General features: G+C 34.9%; 2 protein-coding genes across 2 annotated transcripts; one reads left to right on the top strand and one right to left on the bottom strand.

Annotated features, from left to right (window-relative positions):
• Window positions 1-7047: 7047 nt before the first annotated feature.
• On the top strand, window positions 7048-7602 carry LOC145964925 (uncharacterized). The gene has a single exon (XM_083088076.1). The coding sequence runs from the start codon at window positions 7048-7050 to the stop codon at window positions 7600-7602; it is 555 nt and encodes a 184-aa protein (XP_082944202.1).
• A 12598-nt stretch (window positions 7603-20200) lies between these two features.
• LOC145965014 (uncharacterized) lies at window positions 20201-25313 on the bottom strand. Its single transcript, XM_083088256.1, has 7 exons — window positions 25224-25313; window positions 23749-23923; window positions 23239-23674; window positions 22925-23169; window positions 22480-22563; window positions 21995-22394; window positions 20201-21585 (listed from the first exon to the last, which is right to left on the bottom strand). Exons 3-6 carry the CDS (start codon window positions 23364-23366, stop codon window positions 22177-22179), a joined length of 675 nt encoding a protein of 224 aa, XP_082944382.1. The 5' UTR covers window positions 23367-23674; window positions 23749-23923; window positions 25224-25313; the 3' UTR covers window positions 20201-21585; window positions 21995-22176.
• Between the last annotated feature and the right edge of the window lie 346 nt (window positions 25314-25659).

Here is a 25659-nt window from a genome sequence, read left to right as displayed (position 1 = left end):
GACGCAAGAATAACGTGAAAGCCATCGAGTATCACATAACTTCAAAATTTTATGATTTGAATCTTGAAAACGTTCGCAAAATTCATCAAAAATAGCTAAACGTTTTGGACTACTGTTAATATAACTCGCAATTTTTCTCAGGAATTCTTCGCAAGAATTAGGAATTTTCACACATGCAGCGTGTGCAGCTAATGCGGCGGAATGACAAGGACATGAAAATGTTAATAAATATTTACATTTTGATTCTAGTTTTGTTTTGAAAGATAAATATTTTCCTATCATAACAGACGCGTTATCACATGACAGTGCAATAATATTTAAAAATGGAATCTGAAGTTTATACATTTCATATTCAAATGCATTAAATAATTTTTCTGCACTACAATCTTTTGCATCAATGTCTATTAATTTTACTAATTGCGATCGAATATCTAAAGTTTCCGGATCAACATAACGAACAAGAAACGTCATCCATTTTTCATTTGTTATATCAGAAGTTTCATCAATAAAAATAGAAAATTTTGTATTTTGTATGTTATTAACTACACGTTCTGTCTCAACCGGACATAAAACATTCGAAATAATATTTTTACATTTCGTCCGACCCATAGTCATGCTTTTCAAGACATTAGGATCTTTTCCTATGTCTTGAAAAAAACTCAGAATTTCTTTTGCAGTTTGATGAGGAATATTTTTCTCAGTGATTAGTGCGGCATATCGTATTTCCGCTGATTTTTTCGCTCATCAAACGTCAAAAGTAATTCATCAGTTTGCGTACTTAAATTTTCGTTCGGTTTATTCGCTTCTATGTTACTTTTTTCAGATTCTTTTTGATGCATTTTAGATTCTGCGTGTCGATATATTTGTGACAGACCGCCCGAAAATGATCTGTCACAAAATAAACAAAAAAATGAACTTGCGTTGTCTGGTACTTCACGTAACCATGATTTAAATTCTTTCATTTCCAGCCACTGTGGTCTAAATGTTCGCGTGTATTGCTTTTCATATTTTAATGTTTCATCACTATTATTACAAGGAACATTTTCTTTAATATTATTTTTATGACACGCAGAATCTGCATGCCTGGAAACATGCGATGAACAAGAAAAATTTTTATTGCATATATTGCAATGAAATAAAGTATTATCATGTAATACTGGGCTTATCCAACATTTATAACGATCGTTGGTAAGCCAAGCTTGTGAAAATTTTTTGCTTTGGTTTTTCTTAAATTCATCGCACGTTTCCATGATAAATATATAAAATGTATAATTGGAAAATTAGAAAAAACTAAGATAGATAGATAGATAGATAGATAGAGAGAGAGAGAGAGAGAGGGAGAGAAAAGAAGTGGCAAAAATTGCGAAAAAGAACAAAGAAAGATGAAGAAAAATGAAAAACAAAAGTGACAAAATATAAAGGAAAAAGAAAAAACACAGAAAAGAACAAAAAAATAAATATGGAAATTGGAAAATTGTACCTTTAAACGAAAACAGCTTTAATAACGTGGCAATCACTACGACAACCAGACGCTATTTTGCAACGATACATGTGCAATGAAACAAATGCGAATCAACTATACAAGGCTGTACTGATAGATAAGATAGCAAGGCAATCATCCTGAGAGGGTGCCGAAATACATAATATTAGTGTAGTATACGAAATAATCAATATCATTGTTATATATCTATTTTTGAAAAATATATTTGCGTATTTATAATGATACTTTTATTGATAAAAAATATGAATCTTAAAGTTTACAAATTTTATATTTGCATAATTATTTATATTTTTTTTATTGTTCAACATTGAAACGAATGACTTAAATTTTTTTTTAATTTTAGCAAATTAAATTTAAAATTGCAAAATGCATTTTTGCAAAAAAATTTAATGTTTTACAATTTGAATATTTATTAGAATATATTAAAAAGAAAATATTTTGCAAAATTTAATTTAATAAAATGTTAAATATGGAAAAGGAGCAAAACAAATCCGTATTAGACGAGTTACTTTACGTATGTAATGAACGTTTTGGCGTAATATACATTATAATGGAAAATATTATATATAATATTATATATTTTTTAAAATATCAAAAAGTACCTTTAATGCATTTTGAAATTTTGCCTTTTGAAACACTTTTTAAAAAATGCGTCACAATATTTTACCTACAAAATTGTAGTTTTAAATAGGACATTCCTTGCTAAATGGAAAAATATTCCACATTTTGTTTTAAATATAAACTGTATATAAACTGTAAACCACTGTATAAAAAATGTATATGAAAGATATGTATCATTTTTAAATGTGTAATCCGTGATAAATTAAATTTTAATTCTTTATTTTATTTACATGGCAAACTTGTTTTGTTAATTTCATTTTTGCCATAATGATTTAGCTAGTATATGGAAAATATATTTACCATAATTTTTACCATAAATATATATATATGTATGTGTGTGTACCATTTTCAATGTTATATTAAGTAAAACATATGTATTTTTTTCCGGTTTGACACTATAAATACCGAGTTATTTTCCAACAGTTTCGATTTTTTAATTTAATATTTTGTTTTAACCTGACCAATAGAATATTAGTTTAAAAAATCGAGACGGTTAGAAATTACTTGGTATTTCTAGTGTAAAGATCACTTTAGACAATTTATAATTCACGAGAGAATAAAAATATAATTCTATTTATAATTTTATGTATCATATAATATAAAGGACATTTGGTAATTCATAAATGTATGTACGTATTTATGTATGTATATGTGTGTGTGTGTGTGTGTGTGTGTGTGTGTGTGTGTGTGTGTGTGTGTATGCTTAAATTTATAGCTTCTCTAATTTTTAGTTTTTTTCAATATACAATTTTGATTCAAATTCTCTCGTGATTTATAAATCGTGTAAAGTGATCTTGAAGCTAATATTCGACATATTACTTTACTTTTTCTATGTTCTGTCTTTTATATTCTTCTATATATTTTATATCTATCATTTTATATTATCTATTTTATGTCTGTCCTTTTTATTTATTCTTTGTTCTATCTCTGTCGTATCTATCATTTTTCGGAAATGTAAAATATTATGTTTTCCTTAATATTATATTAAAATCATTATATATAAAATATTTTATATTATTATATATAATTATTATATCTAATATAATATTAAAGAAAACATTTTTTTACATTTCCTCTTGACGGAAGAGACCACCACCTTCTCGCGGTTTCCGTTGAGCAACAATATGTACGTTGCTTATTTACAAAAAAGAATAATATATATTATTAATGTATAATTAAATTTATAGTATTAAATATATTTAATAATTATTAATTTTTATAAATAAATATATATTAAGTTCATATTGGCCAAGAGTGGATTTCTATCACTTACATTTCTTCCATTCTTTATTTCTTTAATTGATTTATATCTTTTATTATTTATAATAAATATAACTAGAATTTATAGAATTTATTTATTTATAGAAATTATTTAAATATTGATTTAAATATTAATATTTTAATTTTTTATTTAAATATTTATTTATATATTAATTTAAATATTAATGTATTAATTTCTTATATATTTAAATATTTATTATAATTAATCTAGAAGAGAAGGGACACACGAGATCTAATTGAAAATATATATAATTTTAACATATATAATTCTCTCGAGATCTCGATTTTCTTCTGCTTGGTGACGTCACTCTAGCTCGGGAAAGAAAGAGACAGCTGATATATCTGCGCTCTTCTACTATCCGAAGCTAGCCGAGCGCTGGGCGTCGTGTACGGACACGCCTCTTTCTTTGTGTGCGCTACCTCCTCTACATGTAGTGGTGGGGGCAGCGTCTCGAAACTGGCATCACTGCGCGGGGCCCGGAACAGGTGTACCGGGGGAGGTCGAGGAATGCCCTGGGGAGGAGATTGGAGAATAATTCGGGATAAGCGGTGAGGACGAAGGGTTAGGAGGGTGTGTGCTAGTGTCGAGTTTATTACTGCTAACGGCCGCGTCAGTATTAATATTATTTAAGGTATCGCCATTAGTGGGTTTAGGTAACGATTGAGCCTGTCTCTCTCTCTCGACCGTCTGTTCAGCCGATTTCGCCACCGCAACGCTGCCCACCGTTTACCGGAGCGAGGCATAATTATAGTGAGCGTTGAAAAGTGCTGAGAAGAATTTGATCTGGCCGGAGCTGGAACCGCAGGTGGGTGATTGCTGATTGATGATGAATGGAATGATCGATTGGTCCAACGTGTTCACCTCACTCACTTCACTTACTTATTGAAAATGATTCGTGAAGTTTAGCAGAGAGAGTTCGTTTACTGATAGATACTGAACTTCGGAATTTAGAAAAATACTCTGCACTGCACAGAAGAGTTGGCTTAATATATTTTAATGATGAACTGTGTGTCCGCGTCTTCGGCTCGCGAGTTTTAAGGTTTTCACTCCTCCTCCCTTCTGGATGGTGGGGAATCTTTTTAGGCGAATAAAATAATTTCTATTACTCCCTTCCTAAGGTCAAGGAGCTTGATTTTTAGGAGGAGAGGGGTCTCTTAAGATTTTAATTGGTTAAGCCCTTTGGCTCGAGACTTACAAGGGGAGTGCCAAGTAGTGAGATCACGGATTTGGCTGAATTTTAAATATGTTTGAGAGGTAACCCCCCACTACTTTATAAGCAAGTGGCACGATGCAATATTCAAGTATTCGCGAGAAATTTGCATCGAAAGTTTTCCGTGCGCCTTGTATACTGAACAGATTCGAGAGATTTTCAGATAGTGAGCGTAGCGTAGCAGATAAGGTAGCGGACGAGAATACTGTACGTTGCAGGTTCGAATCCTACTTTTCCAATTTTTTTTTTTTTTTTATGTAAATTTATTCAAAATGCACATTAATGTGAATAATTAAGATCCATGGAGTCGTTAAGTTAAAAAATTATTATTTTTAGTATACAAAATTTAATATTTTATATTAATACACATTTTACGCTGCATTTCCGCAATCGACGTACGAATGACATTTTGGTTGATTTAATAAAATACTGCAAAATCACGTTTAAATTTTACTTTTATTTATATTCAAATTCCTCGGAAAGTTTACAATTTTTTTCTAATTCACAATCAGATGGATTTTTCTCTGCACTACTGCCTGGCTCTTGCATGTTTCCAAAATATTATCTGCACTAGTCACTGAACAACTCGTTATAACGGCAGCTGCTGTTTGACTGTGGAGTGAATCAAACGGACAAAGAAGAGCAAGGGCTATCCCCACCCTAACTCTCCCGAAAATAACGGTTTTCGCAGGTAGAAACAGCAATAAGAATGTAATATAAAATATTAAATTTTGTATACTAAAAATAATAATTTTTTAACTTAACGACTCCATGGATCCTAATTATTCACATTAATACGCATTTTGAATAAATTTACATAAAAAAAAAAAAAATTGGAAAAGTAGGATTCGAACCTGCAACGTACAGTATTCTCGTCCGCTATCTTATCTGCTACGCTACGTTCACTACCTGAAAATCTCTCGAATCTGTTCAGTATACAAAGCGCACGAAAAACTTTCAATGCAAATTTCTCGCGAATACTTGAATATTGCATCGTGCCATTTGCTTATAAAGTAGTGGGGGGGTTACCTCTCAAACATATTTAAAATTCAGCTAAATCCGTGATCTCACTACTTGGCACTCCCCTTGTTAGCTCCATCCAGTAAAGAGTGGGAGTGAGCTGATTATCTTATCGCTTGATGATTTGGCGATTCGGAGAACGCTTGAGGGTGACCTGTCGAACGAGCACACGTGCAATATCAATTTCAAGAATATTGCTGTATGTTTAGATTTTGACAATCTTCCCGAGAACCAGATCTTTGTTTTTAAAAGTTCTTTAGATAGAGACGCTTCGAACATAAAGCCGTACCAATAGATACGGGACAGTTAGAATTTCTTATAACAACTTTTCGTCTTATAATTCACGAATTTATTTAGAGTTTCGTTAACGCTATCTCGACTGGCCATTCTCAGTATTAGATTTGTTAGGTTTAATGGCGATACACGCGGATTAGGTTGCGTTCTTCTATGCGTTATCTTTATTCCTAAGAAGAATCGATTTACATTCCAAATGCAAGTCGATCCTTGATTTCTTTCTTCCACGAAATCGTTTCGAGGAAAGAAAAGAATCGTGGAGTCCACCGGACGTAACAATACGATTAAGCATTATTAAGCCCAAACGTTAACCTTCTGAGGATACTGCGTGTGACTGTCTCTCATGCAATGCGGATTTTCATCTGCCCAATACCTCATATTCTGTCGATTTACAGAACCGTTTAATTCAAATGTTGCTTCGTCAGAAAAACAGATCCAGTTGAAAAACTGACGATTATCAGCAAGTCGTGTCATCATTGTGTCGCAAAATTCCACTCTTCTGTCATAATCGTCTTCGGATAGCTCCTGGACTAGATGTATTTTGTAAGGATGATAGTAATGCTTCTTCAAAATTCGATGGACTGATGTGCTAATATCATTTTCTTGAGCTGCTCTCGAGACCGATGTATGGGGATTATCGTATACAGTTAGCAGAACATCTAAAGCTTTTTCGTCATTACTAGCACACACATTTTTGGATCTTCTAGATCTAGGCGCATCTTTACTTACACCGGTTCTTTGGAAACGACCAACAGTTCTTTCAACAGTTGACTTTGAAATTGGTTCACGGTCAGGATATGTGGCATTGAATAAATCCGCTACTTCTCGATAGGACCTTATTCTGTCGCCATACCCTCTCATCATCAATACAGTGATCCTTTCCGTATCAGTTAAATGCATTTTCAAAAATGTACTAAAATGAAAAATACTAAAGCAAAAAAGATATTAGACAAGCGCTTTCGAAAATTCACAAGCGACCGCATGAAATAATGAGTTTACAAGTGAGAACTCTCTGAGGAAACATCAACTATTGCATTTCATATCATAGGTCGCCGGCATACGGGCATTGATATTTGAGTTCAAACCAAACAACTTTTAGTACATTTCTATTGTCAGAAAATGCATTTAACTGATACGGAAAGGATCACTGTATTGATGATGAGAGGGTATGGCGACAGAATAAAGTCCTATCGAGAAGTAGCGAATTTATTCAATGCTACATATCCTGACCGTGAACCAATTTCAAAGTCAACTGTTGAAAGAACTGTTGGTCGTTTCCAAAGAACCGGTGTAATTAAAGATGCGCCTAGATCTGGAAGACCCAAAAATGTGTGTGCTAGTAATGACGAACAAGCTTTAGATGTTCTGCTAACTGTATACGATAATCCCCATACATCGGTCTCGAGAGCAGTTCAAGAAAATGATATTAGCACATCAGTCCATCGAATTTTGAAGAAGCATCACTATCATCCTTACAAAATACATCTAGTCCAGGAGCTATCCGAAGACGATTATGACAGAAGAGTGGAATTTTGCGACACAATGATGACACGACTTGCTGATAATCGTCAGTTTTTCAACTGGATCTGTTTTTCTGACGAAGCAACATTTGAATTAAATGGTTCTGTAAATCGACAGAATATGAGGTATTGGGCAGATGAAAATCCACATTAGATGAGAGACAGTCACACGCAGTATCCTCAGAAGGTTAATGTTTGGGCCGGAATAATGCTTAATCGTATTATAGGACCGTTTTTTATTGAAGGAAACATAAATTCTCAAAATTATTGCAATTTGCTAAAAAACCAAGTGATACCGGCTATTCAGGATATCGCTGGAGAAGCATTCTACAATGTTTGGTTTCAGCAGGATGGGGCTCCGGCTCATTTTTCTCTGGAAGCTCGAAATATTCTCAACGATGTTTTTACTGATCGATGGATTGGTAGAAGAGGCACAATAGAATGGCCACCGAGATCACCAGATCTGACTCCATTAGACTTCTTTTACTGGGGGTATTTGAAAACAAAGATCTATGAGACTAGGTCCGAAAATTTAGAAGAGCTGTGGGAAAAAATAGTGAACGTTTCAAATTCAATCACACCCGATTTTTTAACTAACGTTATCCATACATTTTACGTTCGCTTAGGACACTGCCAAGTTGTCGAAGGACATTAATTTGAACATTTGATAAAATAATTAGTGTTTTTATTCCTTCATACACCAGTGTTCCCATTCCGGTCTTGCCTTAGTTGGCCGGACACGCTAGCGGTCTTGCCTTGGTTGGCCGGACACGCACACACGCACACACAACAAAGAGGGTTTGGAGTCATTAAATACGGCGGAAGTGACGAACCGCGGGGTCCTTATCTCTGTCGTGACACACACACACACAACACAGAGTGTTTGGAGTCATTAAATACGGCGGAAGTGACGAACCGCGGTTTTTTTTTTTTTTGATAACGGTAGAGAAATCCTTTATGGATACCCGCACTCCCCGGGGACGGAGGGCGGATTATGCTGGAATCTCCCTATTTAACGGGCCTACCAGCTAAAACTCTACCGGATGTCTACTCGGGTGTAGGACCGGGGATGCTCGAGGCACTACGTCCGGATCGTCCTCCCCCCAAACCACGGGGTCCTTATCTCTGTGTGACACAGACACACACACACAGGAACGCGCGTGCCCGCGTGAAGCCTTATCTTTCTTCTGTTGTCGCCGTAGGCCCTCGCTATCGCAAAATCTCAATAGAAATGTTCAAAAGATCATAACTCTGCGAAAAAAAATCGTAGAGACCTCGGCGACCTCGCGTTGTTTTCGTCTCGGAAAGCCTTTTCGAACGAGCCCTCACTCAACCCCACATGCCATTTAAGATTTTTTGGCTCCCCCCATTTCCCGGGGGTGTGGAGGTGGATGTTTTTGTGGTTAAATAATAGACTTTGTGATCCCATTGTATCCCTATAAATTTCAATCCTATATTTCAAACCATTCAAAAATTATTTAGGTGGCCCGGAACTTTTGATAGGCACTGTATAGATGAGAGAGAGAGAGGGAGAGAGAAAGAGAGAGGTCATACAAAACTCATTAAAAATTTATTTAATATACATAATATACATAAGCGTCTTGCTATACAGCACTGGTGCTACCGGCATTTCGTGTACATAGCACGGAACAGAACCAGAAATTGTGCACATTATATGTTATCCTTTGAGAACTTTTATGGACATTGGCTTTGTAGTTCATGTCCACGTTTTTTAGGTTCACAGAGGGCGTATTGCTTTCAGGGATCACCTAAAAGCGGGCCATGACACCTCTCAGTCTTCTCTCTTTTATATATATATATATATATCAATAATCACGCTTCATTTAACATAATTATCCTATTATAGAGTTTCGCGGCTTCCTCATATTTTTTCCGTAATCGACAAGTCAGATTCTCGCTCTCGGCATCCCCAAGGGCTGCGTTCCACTTAATGATCGCGGCACTCGTAAACATGATGTGTCTTTGTTTAACTTTTAGGCCGGGTCTACAATAGGTAATTTAAGCCTTAAGCCTTAAGAGATTGACCAATCACAGTCAAGTATGAAGAGAATACTCGGCTGTGATTGGTCAATTTCTTAAGACTTAGGGCTTAAATTATCTATTGTAGATCGGGACTTAGCGAACAACAAGGATAAGATGATTCTGCGAGCGTTGCGATCGTTAAGTGGAACACAGCCAAGGCTAGTGTAAGCAGGTTGCCTTGAAAATAAAGAGAGTGCACTGTAGAACTGAGGTATTTAGGGGAAAAGTTAGTCACCGAGACGTGACACGTTTCATGCATGAAACGCACCCCAGTCTCTTATTAGAGGGTCTCTAATTAAAACCAAAGAAGAAGTTCTCATTCTAGTTTATATATAGTTCAGAAATTCAAGTTCAGTGTGTCCACGATTCGAGTTTTAGTAACTTTTCCTCGGAACTAGAATTCGAACCGAATTGTCGAATCATGGGGCCTGTTCTTTTTAGCTGCACTGCTGCACTAGTGCAATTAGTTAGAGTGAAAGAAAGTATGTTTGTCTCTTTCTAACTTATTGCACTAGTGTAGCAGTGCAGCTAAAAAGAACAGACCCATGGATAGCAGTTATCAATAGTTGATGCTCCTCTGTTCTCTAGTCTTCATGGTATGGAGTCAAATTTTGTTTCTGCTTGATCTTTCTTGATGTTATTGTTTTAATTTATAAATCGAATAATTATTTTTTATATGCATTTATTCGTTAAAAATAATTATAAATTTTGACTTTTCTCTTTATGTAATTCATATAGAAACGCAATTCGATTCGAAGACAGTTCGTTAATTTTTACAGAGAGAAACCTGAAAGCGGCCATGCCCCTAATTTAGGTGGAACCCGTATTTGAAGCGCCTCTATGTCCACAAAACGTGGACATTGAACTACATAGCCATGTCCATGAAACTTTTCAAAGGGTAACATGCTATGTCCACGATTTGTGGTTCTGTTCCGTGCTATATACACAAAGTGCTGGCAATATGACTGCAAAAATATATGAATGCAAGACAAGTTATGTATACATCTTTAATGTAAATAAGTTTTATGGTTTCTATTTCTCCATATATATATATATATATATTACAAGATATTTTACGGTTTATGTAAAATTAAGAAATGATTTCAAGCCTTATAACTCAAAAAGTACTTGAGGGAAAAATATTTTATTATAGTGTTTTGGAAAGCTCTCGAGATAAGCTACAAGAATGTGTAATGAAAAATAAGGGGTTCCATTTGAGAAATTAAAGGTAACTTTCGCGTGACCTTCAAAAGACCATCCAAGGTCAAATAATTGTCACCATCTTATATCCCCTTTGAAACCATATAACTTTTGTCTGAAACGTTTTTTTCTACAATCAAAAAAGTTATTCGGGGTGATCGATTAAAATGGGACACCCTATATATATATATATATATATATATATATATATATATATATATAGGGTGTCCCATTTTAATGTATGATATATGTAGTATATCGAGATTTATACTAAAAATAGCTATATACAATATATAGAAATTTATTCATTATATGACTATACTTGAAAATAAGATATTTTTTACCAGACTATTAATAAATAATTTATATATTTAAACAGAGAGAAAGTTTGATATTATTTTTAATATAGAACGTACACATTTCTTAAGAACAAAAGTTCTAAATAATAAAGATTTGTGTGTGTGTGTGTGTGTGTGTGTGTGTGTGTATACGTATGTATGTACGTATGTACGTATAAAAGCAATGCGAAAGTTACGTGAGGAAGCGAGAAGGACGAGTAAAATAACAATAAGAGCGAACGAAATAGAAATAGCACGAGGACTCGAGCTTGAGGATCGGATTTTTCTTGCGCGCTATTATTTTCCTCTCGCTTGCATCTATTACTGTCTCGCTTGCTCCTATTACTGTCTCGCTCACTCCTATTACTGTCTCGCTCGCTCCTATTATTGTCTCGCTCGTTCTTGTTACTGTTTCGCTCGCTCTCGATTCTTGGGTCCGCTTATCTTTCTGAGCTGTCTATCACGATTGTCAAGTGTGACAGAGAAAGTAAAACCATGAGTAGAAAGCGAGCGAGATGACCTATCATCAAAAAGTTCCGAAGTCTCTTACAATCGGTTTCTTCGCTTCCTCTATCCATTCGCAATTCACGAAAATGTAAATATCTTATAAAATAAAAATTGAAACATTCATTTTTAAATTTTATCGGTTTGAAAGTAATTTTAATGAATTAATGAGATTTTTGCGATTAAAATGATATCAAACACGACGTAAATCGGATAATTTTTAATTAATCTGATAATAAATATTTTATTATAATTATATATTTAATTAATTTTATGCGATTTATATCGTGTTTGGTATTATTTTAATCGCAAAATTCTCATTATTCTATTAAAATTACTTTCAAATGAATAAAAAATGCATTTTATTTTTTGACATATATTCGTGAATATTATAAATGAAGTCTCATGTAAAAAACTTCGGAATCTGCGGCATCGGGAATTTTTTCGTTATTTATAATAATATACGACTTTAAGTTGCCATAAAATAAAAACTAAAGCTTTTATATTTTATTTGATCTTTTTGATTAAAAGGGATTAATGAAATTTTTGCGTTTAAAATAACATCGAACACAATATAATTCGCATAACTTTTATTTATTGTTATATAAGTAAAAGAATGTATCTAATTGAAAATTATTCTAATAACATGTTGGGTTTAATGTGATTTCAATCGTAAAAATCATATTAATTCTAAAGTTATATTCAGTAAGATAAATTAAGTAATGTACAGTGCAACAATTTATACAATGTAATAATTTATACAATGTAGAGTCTTATTTTCAAAATTATAGTTTAAATTAAACTATTAATTTATTAAAATACAACTTATTAAAATAAAAATTTATTAAAATAATTATGAGAAATTATAAGTTTTATTGTATACATGTGAACATTGTATATATAATAATCTTAATTTTATTTCATAGTTACAATTTTATCTTAATAAATTTTAATAATCTGATTTAAACTACAATTTTGAAGATAACACTTTAGTGCATTGTATAAATTATTCAATACACACACACACATATTTGTGTGTGTGTGTACTTATTTGTAAGAATAAATTAAAATTTATTACAAATTTATGTCTATAATATTAAAATATTTTTAATAAGAATATAAGATGCAAAACATTTTGCATTTAAATATGTGAAAGAAATATACAGGGTGTCAGTGAAATTTTCGCCCTCACGAAGTAAGGAGGTAGATTGGCTCAAATTAAGAAGGAAGGACTTCTACTGTTTTGTGATATTCGCAATAATTAACGAAAAATTAAATAAAGAATATCGGCCAATCTGCGTGAGTAGAAGCGTGCGGCGACGAGAGTCGTCCCACTGTAATCTTATACTAGGCGCGCGGCGAAGCGGTGGGCGGATCGCTCTCCGAGATATGATGGTGGCGTGCGATATATCGCAATATCGCGCCGAAAAATGACCCGTCCTTTTAGTGGCGAGAAAATGATGCGCTATCATTTCCACACCACCTTGCGGTAGATAGTATGGTGCGCTTTTTTTATAGTGGTTTCCCTCATAGGCCTATTCCACTTTTAATTTAATGTGAAAATTGTTCAAAATGCCGTTACTGTACGCTGAATGTATCGTAAATGTAAAAAATTGATGATGACAGTAACTTCACAAAAAATTGTCAAAATCATCGTATCGAGATGAACAAAAAAGCATTTTAAAGAGGAATCTCTGTACTATCATATGCTTTTGATCCCATTGACCTGCGACATTTGATTCTCGCCACATGTCATGGCAAACTCAAACAATTATTTTTCAATTTTGCATGTTCTCGTTTCGTCATCCGTCATTGTTAAAAATGTTATCTCGCAACATTTTGGAGAATCTAGTTTTAAAGTAGAGATTTCAAGCTTTATTTTCATTTTTTATAGACCTTTCTATCTTTATTATTTACAAAGTTGTAACGGCTCTGCCGTTACTAGAGAGGACTACGAACCCACGCTCGCGCCAAGTTGGCGCTAAGCGCCGCCGATTGAGCACCTCGACCGAGCCGCGGATTAAGAGCCGCCGATTGAAAGTCGCGGCCTACCCCTTCACAACACGCATGACCGTGTGGGGGTATCGCGTGGGGGTAACCAGCCGGGTATATAAGGCGGTCGCTCCGGCAGATCGAGACCTTTTCCTGTCCCGAGTCTCGGGACGCTCGAAGCCACAGGGCGCACTCTGGGCATTCGAAGCTTACCGAGCTCCTATCCTTGCTCTGGTCCAGAGCACGGTCGCTACCGTGCCCGGTCGGGTGCAATCGACAACCAGAAGCATCCCATCAAGCCACGGACAATCCGGTCCAGGGTACAGGCGCTCTCGTACTCGGTCGGTTGCAACCGACGTCCGGAACTGTCCGGCTCATCCTCGAAGACCGAACAGCCGTTTTCACGGCTCCTGACTGAACAGCCGTTCTCACGGCTCCTGACCGAATAGCCGTTCTCACGGCTCCTGACCGAATAGCCGTTTTCACGGCTCCCGGACGACAGCCGTTTCCACGGCTCCTGGACGACAGCCGTTTCCACGGCTCCCGGACGACAGCCGCTTCCCCGGCTCCCGGACGACAGCCGTTTCCACGGCTCCTGGACGACAGCCATTTCCACGGCTCCTGGACGACAGCCGCTTCCCCGGCTCCCGGACGACAGCCGTTTTCACGGCTCTTGGAATAACAGCCCTTTTCACGGCTCTTGGAACGAATAAAGAGCAACCACGGCCTCCTTTCCTAGTCGTATTTCTTACCCGACAGCGGTATCCGCGCTCTTCGACCAAACCGACCGTTTCTTTGGCCTCGCGTCACGTCAAACCGCGTCCGTTAGCTGTACTTTGGATGACCTGTCTTAACTCCCCTGGTCTAGAGCCCGGTTGCTACCGGGCCCGGTCGGGTGCAACCGACGTCCAGTATCTCGGTGTACTACGGGCGCTCTCGTGTACACCACCCTGAGGACGGGTGCTCCCGTCCTCGGCCGACCTCGGTTGGCAGACCCTGCTAGACCCGTGTCCGTGCTTCGTTGCACGTGACCACCCTGTAGGCCTCTCGCGCTCGCGTCCGCGATTGGGTTCACGCGATCACTCTGTATATATCCCGCGTCACTAGATTAAGGTTTGTGTTCGCATCCGATCCGCGTCGTGTAACACGCGATCATACTGTACATATCCTGTGTTACTAGTTAAGGAATGTGTTCGTAAACTCATTGCGTCCGATCCGCGTACACTTCTAATATTCGTCGCGAGAAATCAGTGTCCGACACGAACTGTACGCGACCAGCGCGTGAAGATCTTGCGTCCGCATGCTAGCTGTACGCGTCTTGTTAGAAATATACCTGTTTGTAAATCTTAGTATAAGGAATTACCGAATAAAGTTTTTGTTGTAATTAACGTGTAGTTCTGCGAGCCTGAACCTCCCCTTCTCCCGAACCCTGACTCCGGCGAGCCGATCCGGCGTCGGGAAAGGTGTCCGTTACAAAGTTATCGTCATTTGAAATTTGGTGATTTTTTTCCAAATTTCAAGTGTACCGCTTTTTTTGGAACTAAGTGTATATATATATATATATATATATATATATATATATATATATATATAATAAATTAAAATAAATTGTTTCACTGCACAATATATAGACCATTTAATATTAATTATATTGAACATATTTAGACCAAGAGACGTCATATGAACACCACAATTGATAACATTGAAAATGCATTAGAAACTAAAATTTTTACATTACTTAATTTATCTTACTGAACATAATTTTGGAATTAATATGATTTTTACGACTAATTGTAAAATCACATTAACACGTTAACTGCCGCGGGTATTTTTGGTAAAAGGTCCCTCAGGCCACACCACTTTTTTTTATTAATTTTCCTAAGAATGATGTATTTAGGACTATTATACAGTAAAATTACATTTTTTTGTTATTTACCGTTTTTTTGTTTTTTTTTAACCTTGTCTTTCTAACATTTTTTCAAAAAAATTTCGGCTAAGTTGCAAGGTGTGTAACTCCACGCCACGCCAACCATCCCGCCATAAGAAACCTATGCTAAGCGTGCCCTGGTAGCGTACACACGGCCAGAACGAAGTTATTGTTCGTGTATACGAAATTATACACGCGGCGTACTGGACCCAACTAGCGTGTATACTTTTTCATGCACATGGCATTTAACGTGTTAAACCCAACATTTTATTCAAATAATTTGCAATTAGAAACATTCTCTTACTTATATAACAATAAGTAAAAGTTATCCGAATTATATTGTGTTCGATGTCATTTTAAACGCAAGAATTTCATTATTCCCTTTTAATAAAAAAAGATCAAGCAAAATATAAAAGTGTTAGTTTTTATTTTATGGCAATTTAAAGTCGTAAATTATTGTAAATAACGAGAAAGTTCCCGATGCCGCAGATTCCGAAGTTTCTTACATGAGACTTCATTTATAATATTCACGAATATATGTCAAAAAATAAAATGCATTTTTTATTCATTTGAAAGTAATTTTAATAGAATAATGAGAATTTTGCGATTAAAATAAGACCAAACACGATATAAATCGCATAAATTTAATTAAATATATAAATATAATAAAATATTTATTATCAGATTAATTAAAAATTATCCGATTTACGTCGTGTTTGATATCATTTTAATCGCAAAAATCTCATTAATTCATTAAAATTACTTTCAAACCGATAAAATTCAAAAATGAATGTTTCAATTTTTATTTTATAAGATGTTTACATTTTCGTGAATTGCGAATGGATAAAGGAAGCGAAGAAACCGATTGTAAGAGACTTCGGAACTTTTTGATGATAGGTCATCTCGCTCGGTCTCTACTCATGGTCTTACTTTCTCTGTCACACTTGATAATCGTGATAGACAGCTAGGAAAGATAAGCGGACCCAAGAATCGAGAGCAAGCGAAACAGTAACAAGAACGAGCGAGTCAATAATAGGAGCGAGCGAGACAGTAATAGGAGTGAGCGAGACAGTAATAGGAGCGAACAAGACAGTAATAGATGCGAGCGAGAGGAAAGTAATAGCGCGCAAGAAAAATCCGATCCTCGAACTCGAGTCCTCGTTGCTCGTGCTATTTCTATCTCGTTCGCTCTTATTGTTATTTTACTCGTCCTTCTCGCTTCCTCACGTAACTCTTGCATTGCTTTTATACATACATACGTACAGGGTGGGGAAAAATTATTGGTCAAGCTTTTGCCAGTCGATTCTACTCGTCGAGATCGCCAACATTGCATCATAAACATGGTGCCGCAAAATTAACTTTCAAGGTCATTTTCAATGTCAAATTTTTTTATTGGCTTAGTCGATTCTACTCGTCGAGCTGAACAAAAGTCTCAAAGGGACTATATGCCGGAAATCAATATTTCATAGAGAAATCTTCGTTTCAAGTTCTTTTGTCTGAAATTTCCAAAAAATCGATTTTTATGAAGTCAGAAAATAAATCTGATGCTTATAAAGTTCTTAAAATCATGTTCTGAATATCCTGATCATGATTAGCGAAAATCACCTCCCAAAAATGACCCTGAAAAATTCGTTTTCAAGGTCAAAAATCTGCTTAATCTACTCTTAGCGCTATCCAGGAACAACGACGTGGACGTGGTAGATTTCTGTTCCCTTCGGGGTGACTTGATTATTGTGAGTTCCCCTCGCCTCTCACTTCGGGGTGACTTGATTATTGTGAGTTCCCCTTGCCTCTCACTTTATCGTCGTCGACGCTGCCTACGAACAAACAGAACTGACCCATCGGCCCCAATAGCTCTGAGCAGTTGTGCTTGTCTGCCAGCTTCAACGTAACCACCACCGTTATCAATGCAAGCTTGGAGTCTCTCCACCAAATTATCTCGCACTCTACGGAGCACAGCTCGATTTCGTGCTAAAGTAGCAACCGCCTCTTCAATGCGATCTCGTAAATCCTGAGCCGTCCTTAAAGCCCTGCCTGACCCATAAACAATGGCTTTCAGAGCTCCCCAGAAATAAAAGTCCAGAGGGTTCAGGTCAGGTGAACGGGCGGGCTATAAGTGTGGCGCAGGATTACGACCGATCCATCGAGTTCCAAAAGCTCGTTGTAAAAAAGCGCGGACTTGCCTGCCGAAATGCGGTGGAGCACCGTCATGCATAAAAAAAATTCGATTACGGGCATTCCTCGGAACCATACGTCGCAGTCGATTCAGGAGAGTATGACGTAGAAACCGCAGATACTCAACGCTTGACAATCGGTTTGAGAGAAACACAGGAGCAATATAATCATTCCCGAATATCCCTGCCCAAACATTGACTGAGAAACGGCCCTGCTGAACTCTTTGGACCATTGCGTGTGGATTACGTCTGCGCCAGATGCGAACATTTTGCCGGTTCAAAATGGAAGTGCTGGAAAAACTGGATTCATCAGTGAACACTATATTTTTCAGAAAGTGCCGATTTCTTCGAAGCATCCACCGACAAAAACGAAGACGAGCTGTGCGATCACCAGATCCTAACTCATGCACTACCTGCACTTTGTAGGGTCGTAGGCCTTCCTCACGGAGAATGAGCAAGACTGTTTTATGATCAACCCCTACTCGCACGCCTATGCGTCGTGATCACAGACTTCTATATATATACTAGACTGCTAACCTTGATTCCCTAGACGTACCAGTACATAATGTATATTTTATACATAACTGAATAACCGATTGGAATGTGTCGTCTGCTATGTACATATATCGATCGTCAAGTGAAATGTATCAAGTATAATTTGTCAACATTTTTCTAATGTTTATATTTAAAGAATGATAATAATACAAAAAAATATTATTAATATTAGGTTATTTTATATAAAAATGCACTTGAGGTTAGGTTAGGTTATATCATTTTTTTTAGTTTTCTTTTTCATAAAAAACGTCGTCAGCACATGTTTTTAAAAATGTTATAATAATTAATACAATATTTTCAAGTTCAAATTAATATAATATTAATACAATATATTAAAAAATAACACATCATCGTATGTTTCAGAAATTAATTAGAGTTATTAAATATAAAGCCCATTTTACAATGGCAGAGTAAGCAATACAGAGTAAGGAGTAAGAAGTAAGAAGTACAAAATGGGATTTGCCCATTTCATTACTCCTGGTTTTTAATTCGTCAAATCTTACTTCTTACTCCTTTCTCTGTATTGCTTACTGTCATTGTAGAATGGGCTTTAGAAATATTATTCGCATCTAAATAAAATTTGCTTAGTAAGTTGATGTCTTTTACTAATAGGTTTTAAAATTTCTTGTGTATAAAATTTACTGTATGAGTACAATCTTATTTTTAGGTAACGATAAGATATTGCAGTTATTAATTTTATTTTATGAGGTACATGTAAGACATCTACATTTTCACAATTAAGATTTGTAAAAATAAAATTGTCTAGTGCTAATAAATTCTTTACTTTTGTAATAACCTTAATATCAAGATTTTTAATATTAAGATTTAAAAAATTATTTGTCAATAATTTAATTTGTTTTTCAGTTTCACATACTATTCTGTAAACGCTTCTAGAAGCTTGGACTAAAGGACCATTATTAGAAAAATGTAAAAATTTAGAAAAATTATCCTTTTTTGCATAGTTATGTTCTACACCGTCTTGCATTAAGCTTTTAGCACAATGGTAACAATTAATATTTTTTAGTTTTTTTACTATGTATCCGCTAATATAATATAATATATTTTGCTGTAAATGTTTAATATGTGGTCTTTCTATATTATTATTTTGATCTATATTAGTATTTCTATCGCTTATTATCTCATCTTCACTAGATTCTATACTATTTTCCTCATATAGAACGGTTTCTTTTTTTTTCTTTTTCCACACAAAATCGAACACTGATCCAACAGGATCATTATCCAATTCTAAACAATTATAATTATTATCTGTTAATTTTATATTATTTCGCAATAAAATTTTTCTCATAACATATTGCAATTGTAGCGCGTTCGGATTATTATTGTTACCATTGCAGCTTCTTATTTTAGCAAAAAACAATTCGAGGTGGTCTTGAGAAAATTTATATGTTAATATACAGGGTGAGCCATTTTAATTAACGCACGCAATTATTTCGGAAACAAAGCATTTTAGAGAAAAATGTTTCAGACAAAAGTTTTATGGTTTCGAGGGGGCCATAAGATGGTATCATTTGTTTGACCTTGAAGAGTTATTTGAAGGTCACATGAAGGTCACCTTCAATTTCTTAAATGGAACCTACTATTTGTCATTGCATATTCTTGTAGCTTATCTCGAGAGCTTTCCAAAACACTATAATTAAGTACATTTATGTTAAGTACTTTTTGAGTTATGAGGCTTGAAATAATTTCTTAATTTTACATAAACCGTAAAATATCTTGTAAAATATTCATTTTTCGATTATCTTACCTTAATACTTTTATGTACAAAATAATGAGAGGAATCAATTGGTGTAAAGAAAACATAGTTGTTTTTAAGAAAAAATATGGAATTGTTAATTGCAAATTACATATTTTTTCTTCAAAACAACTATGTGTTTTTTTTACACCAGTTGATTCCTCTCATTATTTTGTACGTAAAAGTATTAAGGTAAGATAATCGAAAAATGAATATTTTACAAGATATTTTACGGTTTATGTAAAATTAAGAAATTATTTCAAGCCTCATAACTCAAAAAGTACTTAACGAAAAGGTACTTAATTATAGTGTTTTGGAAAGCTATCGAGATAAGCTACAAGAATATGCAATGACAAATAGTAGGTTCCATTTAAGAAATTGAAGGTGACCTTCATGTGACCTTCAAATAACTCTTCAAGGTCAAACCAATGATACCATCTTATGGCCCCCTCGAAACCAAACAACGTTTGTCTGAAACATTTTTCTCTAAAATGCTTTGTTTCCGAAATAATTGCGTGCGTTAATTAAAATGGCTCACCCTGTATATTTATATAAGGGATTAGATGCAAATAATAAATTTTCAGATATTGACAAAACTGATTTAGCAGTTATTGCAAGGCCATAAAGAAATGTTCTTCTACCAGATGTTTTTAAAAACTTTCCTCCTTTTAATTTCAAGGAAAATAGATAATTCAATTTTTCTTTTATCGTTTTTTGTAAATAAGACCAATTTTGTACTGTAATCGGTTGTTTGAAATTTTTGCCAAATGGATTTCTAGAATTTAAAAAATCAAATAACTGATCAACTGCTCTAATAAATGTTACAGTTTCGTCACTATCTTCAAAATCATCAAGGCCTTCCTGTTTTAAAAAATCAATCGCATTTGCAACTGAAGCGCTGAACGTATTAGCTGCATATTTAACCTTCATTTTATTTTGTGCCCAATAAATGCATTGAGAACTTAATTTATTCTTTAATTTGAACGTTAATAATTTTTGAAGTCTATGTAAAAGTACAATATAAATCCATTTTATAGATTTTCCGTTATATTCAAATTCTCCGTAATCAGCTAAAGCATTTCTACCTAACTTCAACATGTGGCATGCGTCTAAAATAATATATATATTATAATTTTCAGTGGGATGAATAAAAAAGTTAATTATTTCTTCCAAATTATCTGGAAAAATATTACAACCTAATATATTCAAAGCACTTGTATTAACAGCTTCACCATCGCATGTTACAGATATTATTTTTAATTTTATTTGTGCTGTTAACGTTAATGCAGTTTTAATTAGTTCAGCCAACACCATTGATGACATTTTATTTTTTAAAAAATAAGCAATTAGCCATTTCCATTTACCCTTCAGGTTAACAAGCATAAAGACCAATACTTCTTTCGCTTCAGTTTCTTTCTTTTCAAAATTTAGTTCATTACCGTAATCACAGTAGCCTACAAATTTATTTTCTGTCTGACTCCAACATAATTGTTGCCTTATGGCCATACCATCAAAGATTAAAGCGCAGTCTTTATCTTCGTCCGGTATTTTTTCTAGTATTTCCAATACTTGAGTAAAAAAGCCAGGTTTAACATGAATTGCAGATGTCCAATGTCTTATTGAAGATGGATGAGGCAATGTCATGATTCTTCTGCAAATAAGATTATAAATAAATATTTTAATATGTACATAAATATAATCTGAATAACGCTATTGAAACTATTTCCATGTCAACCATGCTTCATGCTTAGAGGAAAAAATTATTTCAATAACAAAAAAATATAAGTTGATTAATATATTAATAGGAAATTAATATACAGGTATATTAGTACCCAGTGAGAAATGACCATCAAATCGACATCAAATTGACATCGAATCGATGCAATTTACATCGATTCGACGTCAATTCGATGTCGATTCGATAGGTCTTTTCTCACTGGGTAGGAATAAAAGAAAAGGTGCTAACCGACAGTATGCATAAGCCTTTGGGGAGTGATAATGCAGAGTAGCTGCAAATTTTTTAAGGTCATCACTATAACGTCTTCCATACATAGATTTACCTTTATTGCGCAGTTCATTTCTTAAAATTGGCAACATGGTATCAGAAAAGTCATTTTGTAATGTTTCAAATGTTGTTTGTTTAATTAATTTTTTTTTTTTTTAAGTTGTAAGCAAGTTGGACATATTTGTTATTTTTTTCTCTCTCCTTTTAGTCTTTCTTAATAACAGCTTACATTTTAAATTACTTGCATTTAACTTTTCTTTCATTGCTTTTTTTTTCTTTATCAAGTACAATTTGAAATATTTCTTTTTGCTTTTCAAGCTCTTTATTACATTTTTCAATTTCTTTCAAATGTAAATCTTGTAATTTCTTATTTTCTTCTTCAAGTTTTCTAATCTTTGCAAAATGTGTGTCATCGCATTGACATAGTTTCCTTTTTCTATTATCTACATTTGTACCTATATATAAATACTGTAGTTATATTGTAATTCTATCAAATTCAAAATTATATATTATCATGTATTATAATGTTTATATAATTACCTGTTTCAGTCATTACAAAAGTATATTGAATATTACTATTTTGAACTATTGTTTCTGCATTGTCCAATCTTGTATTTGTTTCTTCTATACATTAATAAAAAGAAATATATTTTCTTAATTATACACAAAAGCAAATTATTAAATATAGTTTTAAGACTCTCGCACAATGAAAAATATAAGGAATAGGAACAGGAAATAATGTAGGAAAGAGAGAGAGAAAATATTTCTTTTTCTTTCTTATATTATTCCTGTTTCTATTCCTTATATTTTTCATTATGTTAGAGCACATTTAGCTGCTATGTAAAGTATATACTAATCTACTGTTATGCATCTGAATGACATATGGTCCTGTTTTTCACTCTCTCTAGTGTACACTTATATAAATATATATACATATCTTATAGTACAGTAAATAATGTAATATTTGAAAATTTATATGACTTACGCATTTCGATTTCTTTTTGTAATTGATCTAGAGGATCAATTCCCACTTCTTCTACATAGTATGCCACATTTATTGTTGGAATTGTATCATTCTTTAGAATTTTCTGAGTCATATTAGGTGTATCCATAAAATCTGATGATTTAAAATGCAAATTGCACACTCTGCTTGCTGTTGATGGTTGCCAATTAGAACGTCTTCTTGCCATTATCCACCGTTTCAATACTTGTGGTTTCTTTATAGGAAATCTATCATATTTCATTAATAGAGTATTAGTTTGACAATTATAATACTAACCTCAAAAAAGTAATACTTACGAAAAGAAATGTATACCACATCCTTTCTTATATATATTTGTGCATCCTTGCACTACGCATCTTATTGTCATTATTTTGATATATATAGGTATGCACTTTAATTTATTTTGCCCGTTTAATTTGTACATACATAGACGGAACAACGACGATATATAGTATATATATCACATATCTCACTCAGTAACTCATAGTCGTAGGACTATAAAATATTAGTCGCATTCCAATCGGTAACTCAGTCTGCCGCCTTTGGGTGCCTATGTGTACATACTTTCCGGGTACACGCTAGGTGGGGAATATATAACGAGCCTAGCAGTCTAGTGTATTATAGAAGTCTGTGGTCGTGATCCCATGACAGGATAAGTTCGAGCTAGAGCAATCACACGTTCCTCAATTCTCAAAGACACACGAGGACGACCTGCCCTACGGTGGCCAGCACCTGCAAAATTCATTTGCTCCTGATTATGGAATCGTTCATCGAGTCGTTGAAATTCTCGACGATCAGGCACGGACCTTGGACGTAATAGTCTGCCATTAGCTTGGCGTCGCAACCAACTAGCATAAAGAGCTCGTGCTCGTGTGTAATTACCATGAACACGATCAATTGCTCGAAGCATTAGACGGTCACGCCCATACCGATGCGCCCGATCACGGCCACCACGTCGAGGCATGCTACAGCAACGTTATTCTTAAAAAAAATTTGGTAAAAAATTAAAACAATTTTTTTTAATTTTACACTGAAAATTGATTCAAGATCAGCGGCGGTCTTCTAATAATCACGAAAAAGGTCTGGATATGGATGGAAAGCTTCTTAAGCACAAGTAAAGAATGTCTTATGGAGCGATATATTATTCCTCTCCGAGGCAAATGACCATTGCTTTAAGGAACCAACAGCCGTTGAAATGTTACTGGGTACCAAGATACCCCGAAGGGAACAAAAATCTACCACGCCCACTTCGTTGTTCCTGGGTAACGTTAGGAGTAGATTAAGCAGATTTTACACCCATGACAATTAATTTTACGAAATTTTTTGGCTTCTAAAAACTTGAAACGAAGATTTTTCTATGAAATATTGATTTCCGGCATATGGTCCCTTTGAGACTTTTGTTCAGCTCGAAGAGTAGAATCGACTAAGCCAATAAAAAAATTTGACATTGAAAATGACCTTGAAAGTTAATTTTGCGGCACCATGTTTATGATGCAATGTTGGCGATCTCGACGAGTAGAATCGACTGGCAAAAGCTTGACCAATAATTTTTCCCCACACTGTACATACATACGTATACACACATACGCACGCACGCACGCACGCACGCACACACACACACACGCACGTGTATATATATATATATAGACAGGGCGATCCCGAAAAACCTTCCGTCTGTAAAATGACGTATTCCTGACACCATTCTAAGACAATTTTTCCTTTACCAAAATTTGATTTGAAGCGTAGTTTTTGAATTATGAGCAAAAATAGTTAGTAAATCACGCGTCGGGTACGGAAGGCAGGCAGGAGCGGCGCGGCGTGCCGCGAGCGCGGGCGCAGTTGACCGCCCGACAGGTGATTACCACCGCATGAGTCGCTAACTATTTTATCTTATAACATAAAATTATGCTTTAAATAAAATTTTGGTAAAGAAGAAAATGTCTTAGAATTACGTCAGAAATACGTGTTCCTTAAAATAACGTTATTTTAATAATGAAAAGTTGTTCCGGATCGCCGGCCGTCCGACGTTGCAATCAGCTGATTGCTACACGCGATGTGTGTATGGCGGAGTGTGTGCGTAAGAGAGAGAGAGAGAGGGAGAGAGAGAAAGAGGGAGAGAGGGAGGGTAGGAGGGACAGAAATTCATACACACGCACGCACTTTTTTTCTCGCTCTCTTTCTCTCTTTTACGCAACACTCATACACTCTCATTCAGTCTCTCACTCACACTCTCTCGGTCACTCACTCACTCACTCACCTGCTTACTCACTTGCTCACTCACCTTGTAGCAGCGTAGCGTTGAATCTTCATGCTATGTATTGTTGTTATCTGCTACACGGTTATGATTGCTAGAGATGCGCGACACATCGAAATTTTTTCGATTATTAGTCTCACACTCGATTGACACAATACAGATTACGCGATAACGAGTTTACTGTTTATTCACTCACTATCGATTTATCGATACCAAAAATTACTTTCAAAGAAACGCGAATGCAAACAGCGCACCTCAATATAGTTAGCAGACAAATTCAATATTTCGCATTTTCTATTATTGCATTCGTTTGGGAATTATTTGGGCAAGTTTAGGAAAGCATTTTCATAGTTTGGGAAATAATAGTTTATTTATAATTAATAAAAATAAGTTCGGCGTATAGTTAGCAGAAATAATTTAAAAAAATTTTTTTTTTTTTTTAATCAACGTAGAATTATTTGGG

This window comes from Camponotus vicinus, unplaced genomic scaffold (assembly GCF_025532165.1).
Source record: "Camponotus vicinus isolate PSW18456_S1 unplaced genomic scaffold, iyCamVici1.0 SCAF_14, whole genome shotgun sequence".
Lineage (NCBI taxonomy): Eukaryota > Metazoa > Arthropoda > Insecta > Hymenoptera > Formicidae > Camponotus > Camponotus vicinus.
This window is presented reverse-complemented; position numbering and strand designations above follow the sequence as displayed.